Raw genomic sequence first — 18,236 nt, 5'->3', positions numbered from 1 at the left:
AGCCAGAGCCCAGACTTGAACCCCATTGAACATCTCTGGAAAGACCTAAAAATAGCTGTGCAGTGACGCTCCCCATCTAACCTTACAGAGCTCGAGAGGATCTGCAGAGAAGAATGGGAGAAATACCCCAAATATAGGTGTGCCAAGATTGTAGCTTCATACCCAAGAAGACTTGAGGCTGTAATCGCTGCCAAGGGTGCCTCAACCAAGTACTGAGTAAAGGGTGTGGATACTTATGTACATGCAATATTTCCGTTTTTTATTTTTAATAAATTTGCAAAAATTTCTACGAAACCTTTTTTGCTTTGTCATGATCAGGTATTGTATGTGGATTGATGAGAAAAAAAAGGAATGTAATCCATTTTGGAATAAGGCTGTAACATAACAAAATGTGGGGAAAGTGATGGGTGTGAATACTTTCCGGATGCACTGTATATCATGGAAAACCGTTTTAACATATAATCACTTGAGGTAATAGATATCAGTTATAATGGCAAGATGACACACTCATAATGTAATCTTGACTAGTTGCAGATATATAATAAGAAATAAGATATATGATTTCATTTTTTTACTAATATGTCTATTTAATGTCAAAAAGTCATTTCTGATTTATCAGACTACATTTTTATCAAAAACCCAACTGTTACAAAGCTGCGTTGTACATACAATGTTTGTCCTGGCTCAGTTTCCGTAGTTATATGAAGTGCCGTTAAAGAAAAGGAGTAAAATGTGGCGAGGTTGTATATGCAAATCCCCGAAATAAATGTCTAGCACAAGTTTGCAGTGGAAAATGTGTTTATTAATCCAGCTCCTCCAGGTGTTTACATAACTGGAGTCACAGAGAACTGCATTGTGGGATATATGGGTGAGCAAAGGTGAGCTCGCTGGGTTTAAAGGACCCGCTAGCCTCACTGTGCCTGCTTCTGGGGAGACAGCCGGAGAGGACCGACCATGGCACCTCGAGGGAAGAACAGAGTATTTGTCGTGGGCGTGGGAATGACGAAGGTGAATTTAGAAACATACATCTAGTACCTCAGAAGACATGTTGCGCTAGAAGGTCCGAGGTCTCTTGCTAGCAAATTTAGCCAACTTAGTTGTGCACGTTAGTTAGCTGCGCACGACAGCCCCGCTTGCTCTCGCATTGCGCAATCTGTTCCAACTCCCCAAACTTTCCATAATTGCTTCTTTTAAAATTTCCTTGATTTTTGTTCTCGGCAGTAATATTTTCAGCGATTAAAGTCAATTCAATCAAACTCACAGCTGCGTTTTTTTAAAAGTTGATAGCACAGCTGGTGTCCCCAAATAGTTTGAGTTGTTATTGAAAACCATCTTGCTTTTAAAGAACCACCCAACATTTTTTTGTTCCATTAACTTTGAAAGGGACATAGCGTTTTGCTGTAATCCGTTTTTCTTCTTGCCTGTTATAGCTCTTGTAATGACATTATAGTATGAGTTTGCTTTACTTGGAGGGTACTTCATGGCTTTTACTGTGCTAAGGGTCGTCATGATTTGACACTGATAGCAAAGACTTGATGTACAAGGGTACAGACAAGTAATTTCTGTAGTTCTGTCTGTGTGGTTGTTGTTGAAAAGACTCATTATATTGTTCAATGCAAATGTACTTTTCTAGTTGCTTAAAAAAGCAGCATTAGAATTCACTTATTTACTCTTCCCACTGCTAATATGTACTTGGCTTGCAGTTTGAGAAGCCTGGGGCCCGTGAGGACTTTGACTATCCTGATATGGCCAAAGAAGCAGGTGCGCAATGATTTTAGTCACCTACATCTTCAAAGGTTATCGACATTGTGTAGTCATGTTTTTTTCATCATTCTAACAGACTAGCATGTGAAATACCTTGTGTTGTCTTCCTGCACCCAATTATGCCTCTTTTCATATTCAGGTCAAAAGGCCTTAGCAGATGCAGGAATCCCATACTCTGCTATTGAGCAAGCCTGTGTGGGTTATGTGTATGGTAAGAGCTTATGGTTGACTGCAATACATTTTGTTCATTTTAATTCTAATACATTGATTGGTTTTTCAAAAGCTTTAACATGCCACATGTTGTCCATTAAAGTACTGGCTGCTATGATACTGACATTTCCTTTGATATGCTACCACTGTTTTCTTCCAATTCTATCCATATTCTGCTCAAACATATGCTTATATATCAGCATGGATCAAGTCAAATTGGAGAGCTGCACCCGAAAATCTGTGTAACTTTTTGAGACTGACATTCCACTGTCTACACTCACTCTGTAGCAAATTTTCAGGTGTATTTAGTTTTGAAAACGGCAAGCTTTTATGTGATTTATAAAGTATTCTGTTATCCCTCTCTCGGTTTTTCTGTGTCTATTTATCTGTACACTGAATATTACTACTACTACTTTCGGCTACTCCCTTTAGGGGTCTCCACAGTGGATCATCCGTTTCAATTTCTTCCTGTCCTCTGCATCTTCCTCTGTCACACCAGCTACCTCCATGTCCTCTCTCACCACATCCATAAACCTGTATCTATCTATACACTACCTATCCTACAGGTTACCTTCAGGTTATATCTATCTTTACACTGAGTTTCAGAAAAATGGCTGATGGTCTGACTTAGGGGTGTAACGATCCATCAATCTGGATCGATGTATCGATTCAATGATCAACAATTCAGTATCAACGATGCAAAGTGAAAACATCGATCCATATCTTTATCTTTAAGATACGCCTAGGATGTGAACATTTTAAAGCTCAATATCTCAAACCACTGATCACAGGCTCCTGAATCGAATCGAAATCATATCGTGGCAAACTTTGTGATATCATTAAATATCATATCATTGTTCGAAGAATTGATATAATATTATATAATGATGAAACTTGTGACTTACACCATCACTCTCGGTCATATTTTTTAGGAGACTCCACCTGTGGCCAGAGGGCCATCTACCATAGCTTGGGCTTGTCTGGGATCCCCATCATGAATGTTAACAACAACTGTTCCACAGGTTCTACTGCTCTCTTCATGGCTCGCCAGCTGATCCAGGGAGGTAGGTTAGGTGGGAGTGTTGTGCTGTTGAAGTACAGCCTCCACATCCAATTCTGAATAATAAACAGGCTGTGAAAGTAATCAGAATCAGAATACTTTATTCATGTCCGAGGGGAAATTGGCAAATCACCCTTTTGTTTAGCTGTGTCCAGTTGTCAGTCATGGCTGATATAGAGTATAATCAAAATCCATGTTGTCATTTCAAGGACAGTGGCATGCTATCAATCTCAGAGTTTAAAAAAGAGAACATGTTATTCTATAGTGTCTGAGAGCAGTCTCGAAGCCATTTGGTCATTTCTGGAGAACAAAAATTTTTAATTTCTGTGATTATCCGTACAGCTGACCTTCAAAAGCAGAGATAGTATGAAGTTGAGATGGTTTGTATCATGTACAGCTGGATTTTGAAAGGTAGTATGTTGGATGGAATGTTCCGGCCAGTTGTTTTCAACTCCAAGACAACATGGTTTTTGTTACAAAGATTCAAATATAGTTGCAAGAATCTACACTTAAATAACTGGTAAAGTTTTCAATATACAGTGCTGTGAACAATTTTGTCTCCTTCCTAATTTCCTATTTGTCACATATATACACACATATATGTTTCAATCTCCATACAAAATGAAATATAAGGCAAAGAGAACACGAGTAAACAGAAAATGCAGTTTTTCAATCATTTTATTTAAATGATGATTTTATTTGTTTAAGTAAAGTTATCCGACACCAACTGAACCTGTGTGAAAAAGTATTTGCCCCCTTAGTTACTCAATCAATCAATTAACCAAATTTAATTGATAATTGGATTCAGTTATCAGAGCAGACACACCCAGGCTTGATTACTGCCAATCTTATTGAATCTAAACATGACTTATATAGAACTTTATCATCAATGTGAAGTAGGCTCCAAGGTCTCAACAAGCAGCACACTATATGCCGCTGCCAACAACAAAAAAAATAATCTGGAAGAGATAAGGGAAAAAAGTTGTTGAGATATATCAGTCTGGAAAGGGTTACAAAGCCATTTCTAAGGTTCTGGGACTGGGATGGCTTGGAGGAGTGGAGTAATTGGCCGGATACAATTGGGGGGGGGAAATGGGGGAAATAAATCCAAAATTAAAAAAAAAAAGAAAAGGTATAAATACTAAATTGCAGAGGCCTGCTATTTTCACATTTTTTTTTTCTTTTTGAAAGCTTTCTGGAATTGTATGCCAAGTTCAGTGTCATGTTTCATGTGGGCAGGCCACTATGTCAATTTCCTTGTATGTGCAAAAATTATGTTGACAATGAAATGAATTGTGACTGTGATGTGTTGTTGTAGATCTGGCTGACTGTGTGCTTGCCCTTGGGTTTGAAAAGATGGAGAGAGGGTCCTTATCCTCCAAGGTAGCGAGAAGATCATTATATTTCTGTCTCTTGATATTGTTATTTTATGAGGTGTGCAGTGATATTTTGAGTTGAAGGATGCTGATAACCTGAATTTTAAATCTTTTTTTGGTTCCTCTGCTTGCTAGTACATGGACAGGACCAATCCTATGGACAAGCACATGGAGGTGATGATAAATCGCTATGGGATGGTTGCAGCCCCGGCAGCACCACAGATGTTTGGGAACGCTGGCAGGGAGCACATGGAGAAGTACGGTAAATGCTGTTTTAACTGTGCCCCAGTTGGGATGAGTTGATATAAGACAGCAACATATGAGGTCAGATATAGTAAGTTTGGTTGTGACTTGCTTTGAGTACAAGTGATAATTGGGAGTGTTAGGGATCCCCCCCCCCAAAAAAAAGTGTTCTTTGTTTTATCTTAACATAGCTGATAAAAGGTTTGTGTTAATGTCCTTACATCTTTCAGGCACTAAACCAGAGCACTTTGCCAAAATTGCATGGAAGAACCACAAACATTCCACCAACAACCCGTAAGACACAGTTAGGTCTTCATCACAGATTATTAATTAATTATTTTTAAAACGTTATTATAACTTGTAATAGTAGATAGTATTGTAGCTAGATGTTCTTGAATTGGGATAAGTGGTTTGTGTGTGTGTGTGTGTGTGTGTGTGCATGCGTGTGTGTGCGTGCGCGCGCGTGCATGTATATGATCCTGACATGCAGGTACTCACAGTTCCAGGAGGAGTACAGTTTGGAACAAGTCATTAACTCTAGGAAAGTGTTTGAGTTCCTCACTTTGCTGCAGTGTTGGTAAGAGACAGGGACAGTTCATTCCAAAATCAAAAATACATGTTTTTCCTCTTACCTGTAGTGCTATTTTTGCAACTAGATTGTTTTGGTGTGAGTTGCCGAGTTTTGGAGATATCAGCCATAGAGATGTCTGCCTTCTCTCGAATACAATGGAACTGGATGGCATTTGGCTTGTGTTGCGCCAAAAATTTTTTTTTTTGAAAACTCAACAGCAATGAATCTTTCCAGAAATCATGACCCGGAAAGTCAAGATGATCCAGACATGGCTCAGGAGGTACAGTGGGTCGTCTAGTAATCGGAAGGTTACTGATTTGATCCCTGGCTCCTGCAGAGAGAGCATGTCGAAGTGTCCTTGAGCAAGACACTGAACCCTTAACTGCTCCTGATGAGCAGGTTGGCACCTTGTATGGCAGCCTCCACCATAAATGTATGAATGTGTGTGTGAATGGGTGAATGTGAGGCATACACTTTAAAGTGCTTTGAGTGGTCGGTAGACTAGAAAAGCACTATATAGATGCAGTCCATTTACCATTTACCTTGTTGTGAACAGTTTCATGTAGGAACTATTTTCTTAGACTGAACTACACCTACATGAAACTGCTCACAACAAAGTCTGTGGATTATCTTAAGTAATCGGGTCATGATTTCTGGAACGAGACATTGCAGTTGAGTTTTTCAAATGTATTTTTTGACACTTTGAGCAACACAATCTGAGTGCCATCTAGGGCTATTATATTCGAGAGGGGGCAGACATCTCTACGGCCGATATCTCCAAAACCCAGAAACTCACACCAAGGCAACTCACACCAAAACAATCTAGATGCATAAATAGCACTACAGGTAATAGGAATAACATGTGTTTTTGATTTTGCGGTGAATTGTCTCTTTAAAACTTCTACCATTGTCAGTTTCCCAAGTTGTAAAAAGTCTAACAAAATCATTATTCTGCTGCTTCCCCTCTTGTCAGCCCTACATCAGATGGGGCTGGAGCTGCTGTCCTAGCCAGCGAGGCTTTTGTCAGGAGCCATGGTCTAGAGAGTCAGGCAGTGGAGATCCTGGCTCAGGAGATGGTAACGGACCTCGCCTCTACATTTGACGAGAACAGCTGCATGAAGATGGTGAGGCATTGCCCACTCACCTACAGCTCTTCTCAGCCCTTCACTATATAGTGTGGTTTGGAGGTGACTTTTCTTTTTCTTTTTTGTTAGCCAAGCCGAAATTTAGCTCCATAAATAGGGCCTTTTGGCTCTGTCTCAATGGCATAAATAAATGGAGTTTTTGATAAATGCCGCAAAATAAAATCTGTAGTCAACACTAGCATGAGAGATCTGGGTGTTTTGTTAAATGAGAACAATAATCTTCATGAAGTACATGAGCATGTAGAGGAAGTGAGGGCAGCCATGAAGAGGATGAAGAGTGGAAAGGCAGTTGGTCCAGATGACATACTATCTGTGGAGGCATGGAGATGTTGAGGAGAGATAGCAGTGGGGGTTTTAACTAGACTGTTTTAACACAATTTTGGAAAGTGAGAGGATATCTGAGGAGTGGAGAAGAAGCATACTGGTACCGATTTTCAAGAATAGGGGTGATGTGCAGAACTGTAGCAACTGCAGAGGTGTAAAGTTGATCAGCCACAGCATGAAGATACGGGAAAGAGCAGTGGAAGCTAGGTTAAGAGGAGAGGTGATGATTAGCGAGCAGCAATCATGCCATCATATGGTTTCATGCCACAAAAGAGCACTACAGATGCAATGTTTGCTTTGATAATGTTGATGGAGAAGTTTAAAGAAGGCCAGAAGGAGTTAAATTGTGTCTTTGTTGATTTAGAGAAAGCATATGACAGGGTGCGGAGAGAGGAGGTGTGGTATTGTATGAGGAAGTCGGGAGTTGCAGAGAAGTATGTAGGAGTGGTGCAGGGTATGTATGAGGGAAGTGTGACAGTGGGGAGGTGTGCAGTTGGAATGACAGATGGATTCAAACTGGAGGTGGGATTACATCAAGGATCGGCTCTGAGCCCTTTCTTGTTTGCAATGGTGATGGACAGGTTGACGGACGAGATCAGGCAGGAGTCTCCGTGGACTATGATGTTTGCCGATGACATTGTGATCTGTAGTGAGAGTAGGGTGCAAGTTGAGCAGAGCCTGGAGAGGCGGAGGTATGCACTGGAGAGAAGAGGAATGAATGTCAGTAGGAGCGAGATGGAATACCTATGCGTGAATGAGAGGGAGGACAGCGGAATGGTGAGGATGCAAGGGGTAGAGGTAATGAAGGGGGATGAGTTTAAATATTTGGGGTCAACTGTTCAAAGTAATGGGGAGTGCGGAAGAGAGGTGAAGAAGAGAGTGCAGGCAAGGTGACGTGGGTGGAGGAGAGTGTCAGGAGTGATTTGCAACAGAAGGGTACCAGCAAGAGTTACAGGGAAGATTTACGAGATGATTGTGAGACCAGCTATATTGTATGGTTTGGAGACGGTGGCACTGACGAAAAGACAGGAGGTGGAGCTGGAGGTGACAGAATTGAAGATGTTAAGATTTTCATTGGGAGTGACGAAGAAGGGCAGGATTAAGAATGAGTATATTAGAGGGACAGCTCAAGATTCAAGATTCTTTATTTGTTATGTCTCATTATAAAAGTATAAGACAGTAAAATTCTCGAGTCTCGGCTCCTCAACACCGGAGCAAAAACAGCAATCAAACAACAACAAAATGGAAAAAAAAGGAGCAATATCAATAAATAGTGCGCGATGCATGCAAGGTGCTGTGCGTGTGTGCAGGCCCAGCCCCAAGAAATGTGCATATGTGTGTGCAGTTGTCCGCATACCCGTGTGTTTCTGTGCACGCCAAGCTACTTCTGTGCGTGTGTGTGTGTGTGTGTGTGTGTGTGTGTGTGTGTGTGTGTGTGTGTGTGTGTGTGAACCGATGATCAGTTGAAGATCATAGGTCAGCACCATCAGTCCGGCACCAGGCTTAGTATCTTTTAATGTTCTTTGTTCAAAAGCTTGGTTGTTTGGTGGAAAAAGCTGTTCTGGAGCCTACTGGTCTGGCCTTTGAGGCTGTGGTATTGCTTGCCTGATGGTAGCAGCTGGAACAGTCCATCGTTGGGGTGGCTGGGGTCTTTGATAACCCTATGGGCTTTGGTGACACAGCGTCCATTGTATATGTCCTGGATGGAGGGAAACTCACATCAACTGGTGTCCGAGGCTATCCGCACAACCCCCTGCAGTGTTTTGCGGTTGTGAGCAGTACAGTTCCCATGCCAGGCGGTGATGCATCCAGTCAGGATGCTCTCGGTTGTGCCTCTGTAGAAGGGCCGTAGAATCCTGGGCCCATTGCCGAACTTCTTCAGTCGCCTGTGGTGAAAGAGGCGTTGCTGTGCCTTTTTCACCACATGGCTGGTTTGTTCATCCCAGGTGAGGTCCTGGGTAATGTGGACACTGAAGAACTTGAAGCTCTTGACCCTCTTTACAGCAGTCCCATTGATGGTGATGGGGTCCAGGCTCCCCCCTCTCTTCCTGTGGTCCACAATCAGCTCCTTGGTTTTGTCGATGTTGAGAGAGAGGTTAATCTCCTAGCATCACTTTCTCATCATCTCATCATCGTCAGTGATCAGGCCCACCAACGTTGTGTCGTCAGCAAACGTTATCACCAAGTTGGAGCTTTGTGTGACCACACGGTTATGAGTGTACAGGGAGTAGAGGACGGGACTCAGGACGCAGCCCTGGGGGGCTCTTGTGTTGAGGGTCAGAGGGGCAGAGATGTTGGAGCCCATCCTTGCCACCTGGCGTCGGCTCGACAGGAAGTCAGGAAGTTCAGGATCCAGCTGCATAGGCTAGGGTTGAGTCCTTGGTATAGAGTCTGGAGGGGACTAAGGTGTTGAATGCCAAGCTATAGTCTACAAACAGCATTCTCACATAGGAGTTCCTTTTCTCCAGGTGGGTGAGGGCGGTATGGAGTGTAGAGGCTATTGCGCTGGACAGTTTGGAGACAAATCATGAGAGGCAAGATTGAGATGGTTTGGACACGGAGGAGAGATGCTGGGTATATTGGGAGAAGGATGCTGAATTTGGAGCTGCCAGGGAAGAGGAAAAGAGGAAGGCCAAAGAGGAGGTTTATTGATGTGGTGAGGGAGGACATACAGGTGGCTGGTGTGACCGGAAGATGCAGAGGACAGGAAGAGATGGAAACAGATATCCCGCTGTGGCGACCCATAATGAGAGCAGCCGAAGGTAGTAGTTGTGTAGTCTTTTTATACCCACTGTAAGGGGTGTAGTTCACCATGTTTGTTACTATTTATGCAATTCTGGAGGATTAGTTGATTTAAACCAATGTGGTACATAGATGTCAGGATTAAGTTTGGTTGTATCATTAATTTATCATAAGTTGATATCACAGGAGATATTGCAAGTGATCACCTGTACTTAAACCCCTCCCAGCAATCATAAGCATTTATGGTAAACTTAATCCATGGATTTTGCTCTGCATTTGCACAGAGCACATCTGAGGTAAAATGTGACTTACCATATAAAAAAAAAAGTCTGGTTAAATCCTGTGCTATTTGTTTCCCTCCCCCAGGTGGGATACGACATGTCCCGAATCGCAGCCAAAAAGTGTTTTGAGGCAGCGGGCCTGAAGCCCAGTGATGTTGACGTGGTTGAACTGCATGACTGCTTTTCGGCCAACGAGCTCATTACATATGAGGCCCTGGGACTGTGTCCAGAGGGTAAGTACTACATCTATGAAATCGCTTTGAGCTCTGGCTTGGATGACGTTAGTTGCTACGTTTTTCACTTCTAAATATATATTTTTTAACCTCTAAATTACTTTTAAGAGAAGAAGCATGAAAATGGATGTCGATATACACTCACCGGCCACTTTATTAGGCACACCTGTCCAACTGCTCGTTAACGCAAATTTCTAATCAGCCAATCACATGGCAGCAACTCAATGCATTTAGGCATGTAGACATGGTCAAGACGATCTGCTGCAGTTCAAACCGAGCATCAGAATGGGGAAGAAAGGTGATTTAAGTGACTTTGAACGTGGCATGGTTGTTGGTGCCAGACGGGCTGGTCTGAGTATTTCAGAAACTGCTGATCTACTGGGATTTTCACGCACAACCATCTCTAGGGTTTACAGAGAATGGTCCGAAAAAGAGAAAATATCCAGTGAGCGGCAGTTCTGTGGGCGAAAATGCCTTGTTGATGCCAGAGGTCAGAGGAGAATGGCCAGACTGGTTCGAGCTGATAGAAAGGCAACAGTAACTCAAATAACCACTCATTACAACCGAGGTATGCAGAAGAGCATCTCTGAATGCACAACACGTCGAACCTTGAGGCAGATGAGCTACAGCAGCAGAAGACCACACCGGGTGCCACTCCTGTCAGCTAAGAACAGGAAACTGAGGCTACAATTCGCACAGGCTCACCAAAATTGGACAATAGAAGATTGGAAAAACGTTGCCTGGTCTGATGAGTCTCGATTTCTGCTGCGACATTCGGATGGTAGGGTCAGAATTTGGCGTCAACAACATGAAAGCATGGATCCATCCTGCCTTGTATCAACGGTTCAGGCTGGTGGTGGTGGTGTAATGGTGTGGGGGATATTTTCTTGGCACACTTTGGGCCCCTTAGTACCAATTGAGCATCGTGTCAACGCCACAGCCTACCTGAGTATTGTTGCTGACCATGTCCATCCCTTTATGACCACAGTGTTCCCATCTTCTGATGGCTACTTCCAGCAGGATAACGCGCCATGTCATAAAGCTCGAATCATCTCAGACTGGTTTCTTGAACATGACAATGAGTTCACTGTACTCAAATGGCCTCCACAGTCACCAGATCTCAATCCAATAGAGCACCTTTGGGATGTGGTGGACCGGGAGATTCGCATCATGGATGTGCAGCCGACAAATCTGCAGCAACTGCGTGATGCTATCATGTCAATATGGACCAAACTCTCTGAGGAATGTTTCCAGTACCTTGTTGAATCTATGCCACGAAGGATTAAGGCAGTTCTGAAGGCAAAAGGGGGTCCAACTCGGTACTAGCAAGGTGTACCTAATAAAGTGGCCAGTGAGTGTATAATCCCCTTGCAGTTATAATAATTGACAGTAATAATTAAATATAACATAGTTAATGCAGTTACTAGTTCAGTTCTATAGTATTCTATTAGTTACTGTGTAATGTCATGCTATTTGGTGCTTATAATCTTATGCTAATGCACACACTACAGGTAAAGCAGGAGTGCTGATTGACACAGGCGACAACACCTATGGTGGCAAGTTTGTGGTCAACCCCAGTGGTGGTCTCATCTCTAAAGGACATCCTCTGGGTGCCACAGGTACAGTAGCTTCTGATGCTGACCTGGGCAGCAACCACTGATCATCTTGTATATACAAGATCCAGGAAGTGACCTTTCCCAGTTTAACCAGCAGTGGTGTGTCTGATTAAAGATGACCAACCTGGGTCAGTTCATATTTTAGGGTGGTTTTTAGTGCATATATCACCGGTTCGAACTATCAGATAAGTAGGGTTTTTGGCACATAGTGCAATAAAATGAGTGACAGAAATTCAAGGCAGTCACAGGAAAGTATTTGAAAGTTATTAAATTATCCATGTTGTTCAGCTTTCCTGACACCAACAGAAAGGTTCTGAGCCAGAATAACTAATCTGGAGGTTCACACGTTTTTGATTAACAGTCACCAAGAATTAATTGTCATTACCATGAGATCCACTTCTAAAGCAGCATTCCTATCACCCTTTTTTCCCTTCTTTATCCTTGTGGGGTGCTTCTGCAGACCACCAGGTGGCACCTCTCCCATAGCCAAAGCAGGCAGGGTTGTAACTGGGTAAAAGTGACCTAAGCCTGCATGTGAGAGGCCAGCTGGCTGTGACTTTGGCAGGCTTCCGTGGGTAATCCCCCTAGATATTAAACTGTTGAGGGTTGAGAGAGAGCAAAGAGTGACGCTCACTCTCCAAAGCCTCTGCACTCCTAGATCTTCAAGTCTTCTCCCTCTCCCCATTTTCATTCTGTTTGACAACAGTGGATACTTGGTGCACACACTTAAGTCTGACCTGCCTTTGGATTTTCTGTACAGATACAAAACTGCATACGTGTATAGACCCAAGCAAAGGCATGCACACACATCAACACAGACAGATTGGGGATAATAAGGTGAAAGATCAGCGTTTGTCAGAGCTTTGACCTCCTTTTTGCTTTATTTTGATTACCGAAGTCCATTGGGCTTGACTGTCCATTTACAATTTTGCCCTTTTCTTTGTATTTTACTCACTTCTCTCCCAGCTTCATTATCACCCATTAATTACCACTTTCACCATATTTTCACCATCCTTCTGTTATTTTTTTAATTGAAACAGTAACAAATAATTAAATATCGACCATAAATTATAATAAACTCAATTGGTGTTGATTGATTAAATTTATTTAGTACTTTTTCTACACACTCAAAGCACAGCTTTGTTTGGGCTCTGGATTCCACCACCACCAATGTGTAGCATGCACTTGAATGATGTGACGGCTGCAAGTGTGCCCCAGAAGGCTCACCACATGGTGGCCATATAGGATGGGGAGATGAGGATTTAAATTGGCCAGTTAAGTGGGAAGGGTGATTAGGTTGTCTTGTTGGCAGTAACTTAATTGGAAATTTAGCCAGCCATGTTGAGGAATCCCCTACTCTTTAGAAAAGCATCCTGGCATTTTTTTTTATAAACCGTGTCTTATCTGAAGGACTGAATCTATAACTGCATGTGACCCTTGTTACCATACAGGGGCATTGTTTCTGCCAGGACCAGCAGGTAGGGTGCTGCCTACTGGATGACAACAGTTCCACTTTCTAACAGTGCCCTACCGGTTGCTCAAACACGCAACCACATGTCCAGAGATCAAGCCATGTAAAACACTACACTACTGACACCCTAAGTACCCTAGCCCGCTAATCTGTCTGATCCTGGGTGTTGCTCCTAATCTTATCTGTAAAGCTTTGACCCTTACCCTCAGGAACAGTATGAGGAGAGATCCCTATAGCCAGTTGATTAACCTGTCTGTAAACCCCCATGAGTTGCAGGCTGAAAAATCTGCAGGAGGTAATTGTGGGTGTTGACTGGTTATTTTATCATCTTGACCTCCCACTGGTGGGAAGGTGCAGCTTGGCTATGAACTATGATGGTGAATGAATGTCACAGTAAACCTGTACTCCATTATGAGAACATTGAAAACGAGAGGTGATCATTCCTTGTACTTACTGCAGTAAAGTTTTGGTATAGGTGGATTGGAGGGATTTATGGGCTGGCCAAGGTTTGTTAATGATTGATTAGCATTGATCTGGAGGTACCAGGCTCTTCATTCAGGATGACCGATGTTGCTTGATCTGTATTTCCCTTTGGACTTTTTTGCTGTAGATTTTATTCACTGAAAACAAGCTCTGTGGGAGCAGATTGGGAGTGTCCTGCACAGTGTGGTAGAGCATGACGAGGTCTTTAGCCTTAAGTCCTTTAGCTTATTGGGAGAATCGAGTAATGCAAAAGCCCATTAACCAGATGGGATAAAATGCTTAACTTCAACGCTAGGATGGGAGTTGTCAGATTGGGAATCAAATTGTCACCTCTTTCAATGCAGGAAAGGAGATGGTTGAATTTATGTTTTTAAGATAAGAATATGTTAGTATTTCTCACTGTGTCTAGTAACGTGGATGGAGATTTGCACTGCTTCCTTGCTTCGCTCATTTTCCACATATTGTCAGAGATCTGCAGTCAACAGCATGGAAGTCATGCTACAGTAATTCATGTGTTTATTTTCAAGGATGACAAGTCCATTATTAACTGTCAGGTGTTTTGCTAGCTAGTGGTTTTTAGTTCATGGGCCTCACAACACTGTAAGGTTTCTATTCTGCCTAGTATTCCAGTTATCAGAGAATTCCTCAGTTTTTCCCCGCCTCCACCAGTTTTGCTTATTGCGAGTGTAACAAGACATGTGGGGAATACATCTGGACATGTCTCACCCAATAAACATCCTGTACAGAGCCATGGTTATAAAAAGACAAGGAGGAAAATAGGACAGTAGAGAACAGTGGCATGCCTACTGACTATCTCTTGTTCAATTTGACACTGTTGAAAGATGCACCAAATGCTTATTATGCTATAATGGTTTTATGCAAACTTGAGAAAAGTAAGATAGAAAAGGACAGTGATATGTTGGAATGCCAATTCCTCGAGGTGAATCTGCCTAAACCTATAAATACTTGAAATCTTTTCTTAGACCGACCTGGTACGAGTGCGTTTGACTGGCAGGATAGAACACCAGCAGTACTGGTGGGGCCTGAGGACCTGATTGGGAGCCACAGATGTGAGAAATATGAGAAAAGCATCTGTAGGTATGGCCAGATGCAAGTGAGAATATATGGGAGACTGGAATGGTGTTGGAGATTGTTTCTTATCAAGGAACACAGGTCCCACCATCTTGTTAACCAAACAGAGGGAACATGTCCCAAGTCTTTCTGCTTTATAACATGTATAAGTAGACAAATATTAAGATCGTCTCACCAGCGAAGGAGTGCTTTTGAGATGAAGTGTGATTCGACAAATAGGATAAGATGCGAGGAAAGGATACAAACATATAAACAAGTTGATGAAGCCATAGGAGCAGAGGAAGCCAGGAAGACCTTGAAACTAGAACACAAGTTGCCATACCATGCTGAAAGGGTTCAGTAACTCAGCTAAGTAAGCCAGAGCAAGGCCACGTACAGCCTTTCATGTAGGTCTATTTATTTTGTCTGGCCCTTTGTGCTCCTGTTGATCGTGTTTCATAAGTTCAATAGAGACTCAATTCTGTGCACAATATCTCATAGTCTGCCACCAGACTAATTTCAATTTATTTATCTAGTAGATCTGAGTACCTTATGTATTTTTCCCTCCCCAAAAACATAACCAGGCAGAAAAACCATGAAAAAAATTAAACATTTAAAATGGAGAATTCGAGTGTTATTTAAGGCTCTAATGAAACCTTGCTTCTGTCTCTCCTCTGCCCACCCCATTCCCTCGACCCTGTCATGTTTTGGTGTGTATGATTGCTCAGGTCTTGCCCAGTGTTCAGAGCTGTGCTGGCAACTGCGGGGGCAAGCTGACAGGAGGCAGGTTCCAGGGGCAAAGGTGGCTCTTCAACACAACATTGGCTTAGGGGGAGCTGTGGTCGTCACACTCTTTAGGATGGGGTTTCCTCAGGAGACCAGGTGAGCAAGTAACCCTCCATTTATTGCACTGCGCTACATTGCACTGCAGGCTTTAATGGTCAGATCTATTTTTTTGCACAAATCCAATTTTAAGCTTGGTGTTGTTGGTACAACTGTGAATGCAAGAAAAAATACTGTCTTAAATAAAATAAAAAATGAAAAAAATAAGTATGTGAAATATATATATATATATATATATATATATATATATATATATATATACTACCGTTCAACAGTTTGGGATCACCCAAACAATTTTGTGTTTTCCATGAAAAGTCACACTTATTCACCACCATATGTTGTGAAATGAATAGAAAATAGAGTCAAGACATTGACAAGGTTAGAAATAATGATTTGTATTTGAAATAAGATTTTTTTTACATCAAACTTTGCTTTCGTCAAAGAATCCTCCATTTGCAGCAATTACAGCATTGCAGACCTTTGGCATTCTAGCTGTTAATTTGTTGAGGTAATCTGGAGAAATTGCACCCCACGCTTCCAGAAGCAGCTCCCACAAGTTGGATTGGTTGGATGGGCACTTCTTGCGTACCATACGGTCAAGCTGCTCCCACAACAGCTCAATGGGGTTCAGATCTGGTGACTGCGCTGGCCACTCCATTACCGATAGAATACCAGCTGCCTGCTTCTGCTCTAAATAGTTCTTGCACAATTTGGAGGTGTGTTTAGGGTCATTGTCCTGTTGTAGGATGAAATTGGCTCCAATCAAGCGCTGTCCACTGGGTATGGCATGGCGTTGCAAAATGGAGTGATAGCCTTCCTTATTCAGAATCCCTTTTACCCTGTACAAATCTCCCACCTTACCAGCACCAAAGCAACCCCAGACCATCACATTACCTCCACCATGCTTAACAGATGGCGTCAGGCATTCTTCCAGCATCTTTTCATTTGTTCTGCATCTCACAAACGTTCTTCTTTGTGATCCAAACACCTCAAACTTGGATTCATCCGTCCACAACACTTTTTTCCAGTCTTCCTCTGTCCAATGTCTGTGTTCTTTTGCCCATCTTAATCTTTTTCTTTTATTGGTCAGTCTCAGATATGGCTTTTTCTTTGCCACTCAGCCCTGAAGCCCAGAATCCCGCAGCCGCCTCTTCACTGTAGATGTTGACACTGGTGTTTTGCGGGTACTATTTAATGAAGATGCCAGTTGGGGACCTGTGAGGCGTCTGTTTCTCAAACTAGAGACTCTAATGTACTTATCTTCTTGCTCAGTTGTGCAACGCGGCCTCCCACTTCTTTTTCTACTCTGGTTAGAGCCTGTTTGTGCTGTCCTCTGAAGGGAGTAGTACACACCGGTGTAGGAAATCTTCAATTTCTTAGCAATTTCTCGCATGGAATAGCCTTCATTTCTAAGAACAAGAATAGACTGTCGAGTTTCAGATGAAAGTTCTCTTTTTCTGGCCATTTTGAGCGTTTAATTGACCCCACAAATGTGATGCTCCAGAAACTCAATCTGCTCAAAGGAAGGTCAGTTTTGTAGCTTCTGTAACGAGCTAAACTGTTTTCAGATGTGTGAACATGATTGCACAAGGGTTTTCTAATCATCAATTAGCCTTCTGAGCCAATGAGCAAACACATTGTACCATTAGAACACTGGAGTGATAGTTGCTTGAAATGGGCCTCTATACACCTATGTAGATATTGCACCAAAAACCAGACATTTGCAGCTAGAATAGTCATTTACCACATTAGCAATGTATAGAGTGTATTTCTTTAAAGTTAAGACTAGTTTAAAGTTATCTTCATTGAACAGTACAGTGCTTTTCCTTCAAAAATATGGACATTTCAATGTGATCCCAAACTTTTGAACGGTAGTGTATATATATATATATATATATATATATATATATATATATACACATAAGTGAATACGCATACATAAGAGATCCTGAAAAATATAAAGAGCAAGAAGTAAGTAAAAGTACAATTTATATAAAGATCCCAATAGTAACACATGTATGTGTGTGTGTGTGTGTGGGGGGGGTGTTGGTGAGAGGCAGAGGGCCTGTTAAGTGCGGAGGGGGGGCAGGGGGTTCACATTCATTTTTGAAAGTTACCTATTTCCATGTTGGTGCAAACCGAGCTCTTTCCTTAAATGATTTACATGAACAAACAACAAATGAAGTCTTGTCACCATGCGCTGCCATCTCAGTAGCAACCATTTCAAACACTGAATCTCTTATTGTGTTGATATTGATAACACTGATGCAGAAAAAAATGTTATTTTTGTAGCCATTCTTGGTGTTAACCGTTGCCAGAGATTTTGCAAGTTAACTGCCTATTATTTAAGAGTGTGCCATGTTTAACATGGTATGGTAACATATTGTGGTTTATCCTGATGAGGAGACTGGCTGGTAGTCCTTTTTAGTAACTTTATTCAGGAACAAAGAACACCACGCATGCAAGCACATCCTTATCTACTACAGTTCTGTTCACACATCTGCCTGAGCGTGGTCACATATTTCTCTGTCGTGATAGATTCGGACATAAGGTGTGACCAAAACTGATGTCATTGAAACACTGTGTTTTTCTTAGGCTGACATTAGGCTCTGAAAGCTGCTAGAATTTCTTCTACAGTCTTTTCTTCATCACAGTCAATATTAAGTGTGTTATACACTTCAAGAGCTTCCTCGCCTAGTGCGTGCAGTAAAATGGCCACTTTTACCTTTTCTTCCTTACAATCTGCACCACCATCATGTATATTTGGAAGCGCTGTTCCCATCGTCTCCAATTTTCTCCGAAG

At 42.1% G+C, this 18,236-nt stretch overlaps 1 protein-coding gene across 1 annotated transcript in view; it reads left to right on the top strand.

Annotated features, from left to right (window-relative positions):
• Nucleotides 1-853: 853 nt before the first annotated feature.
• scp2a (sterol carrier protein 2a) overlaps nt 854-18,236 on the top strand; it is a 34,684-nt gene continuing 17,301 nt past the window's right edge. Inside the window, exons 1-12 of the mRNA XM_056292995.1 lie at nt 854-1,008; nt 1,704-1,761; nt 1,904-1,975; nt 2,907-3,038; nt 4,353-4,417; nt 4,546-4,672; nt 4,884-4,947; nt 5,144-5,230; nt 6,198-6,348; nt 9,802-9,949; nt 11,461-11,568; nt 15,319-15,472. Coding sequence (XP_056148970.1) covers nt 955-1,008; nt 1,704-1,761; nt 1,904-1,975; nt 2,907-3,038; nt 4,353-4,417; nt 4,546-4,672; nt 4,884-4,947; nt 5,144-5,230; nt 6,198-6,348; nt 9,802-9,949; nt 11,461-11,568; nt 15,319-15,472 — 1,220 coding nt within the window. The 5' untranslated portion in view covers nt 854-954. The remainder of the gene's footprint in view (nt 1,009-1,703; nt 1,762-1,903; nt 1,976-2,906; nt 3,039-4,352; nt 4,418-4,545; nt 4,673-4,883; nt 4,948-5,143; nt 5,231-6,197; nt 6,349-9,801; nt 9,950-11,460; nt 11,569-15,318; nt 15,473-18,236) is intronic.

The sequence above is a fragment of the Lampris incognitus genome, chromosome 14, assembly GCF_029633865.1.
Source record: "Lampris incognitus isolate fLamInc1 chromosome 14, fLamInc1.hap2, whole genome shotgun sequence".
Taxonomy (NCBI): Eukaryota; Metazoa; Chordata; class Actinopteri; order Lampriformes; family Lampridae; genus Lampris; species Lampris incognitus.
Note: the sequence above shows the minus strand (reverse complement) of the source record. Positions and strands in the feature narration are given on the sequence as shown.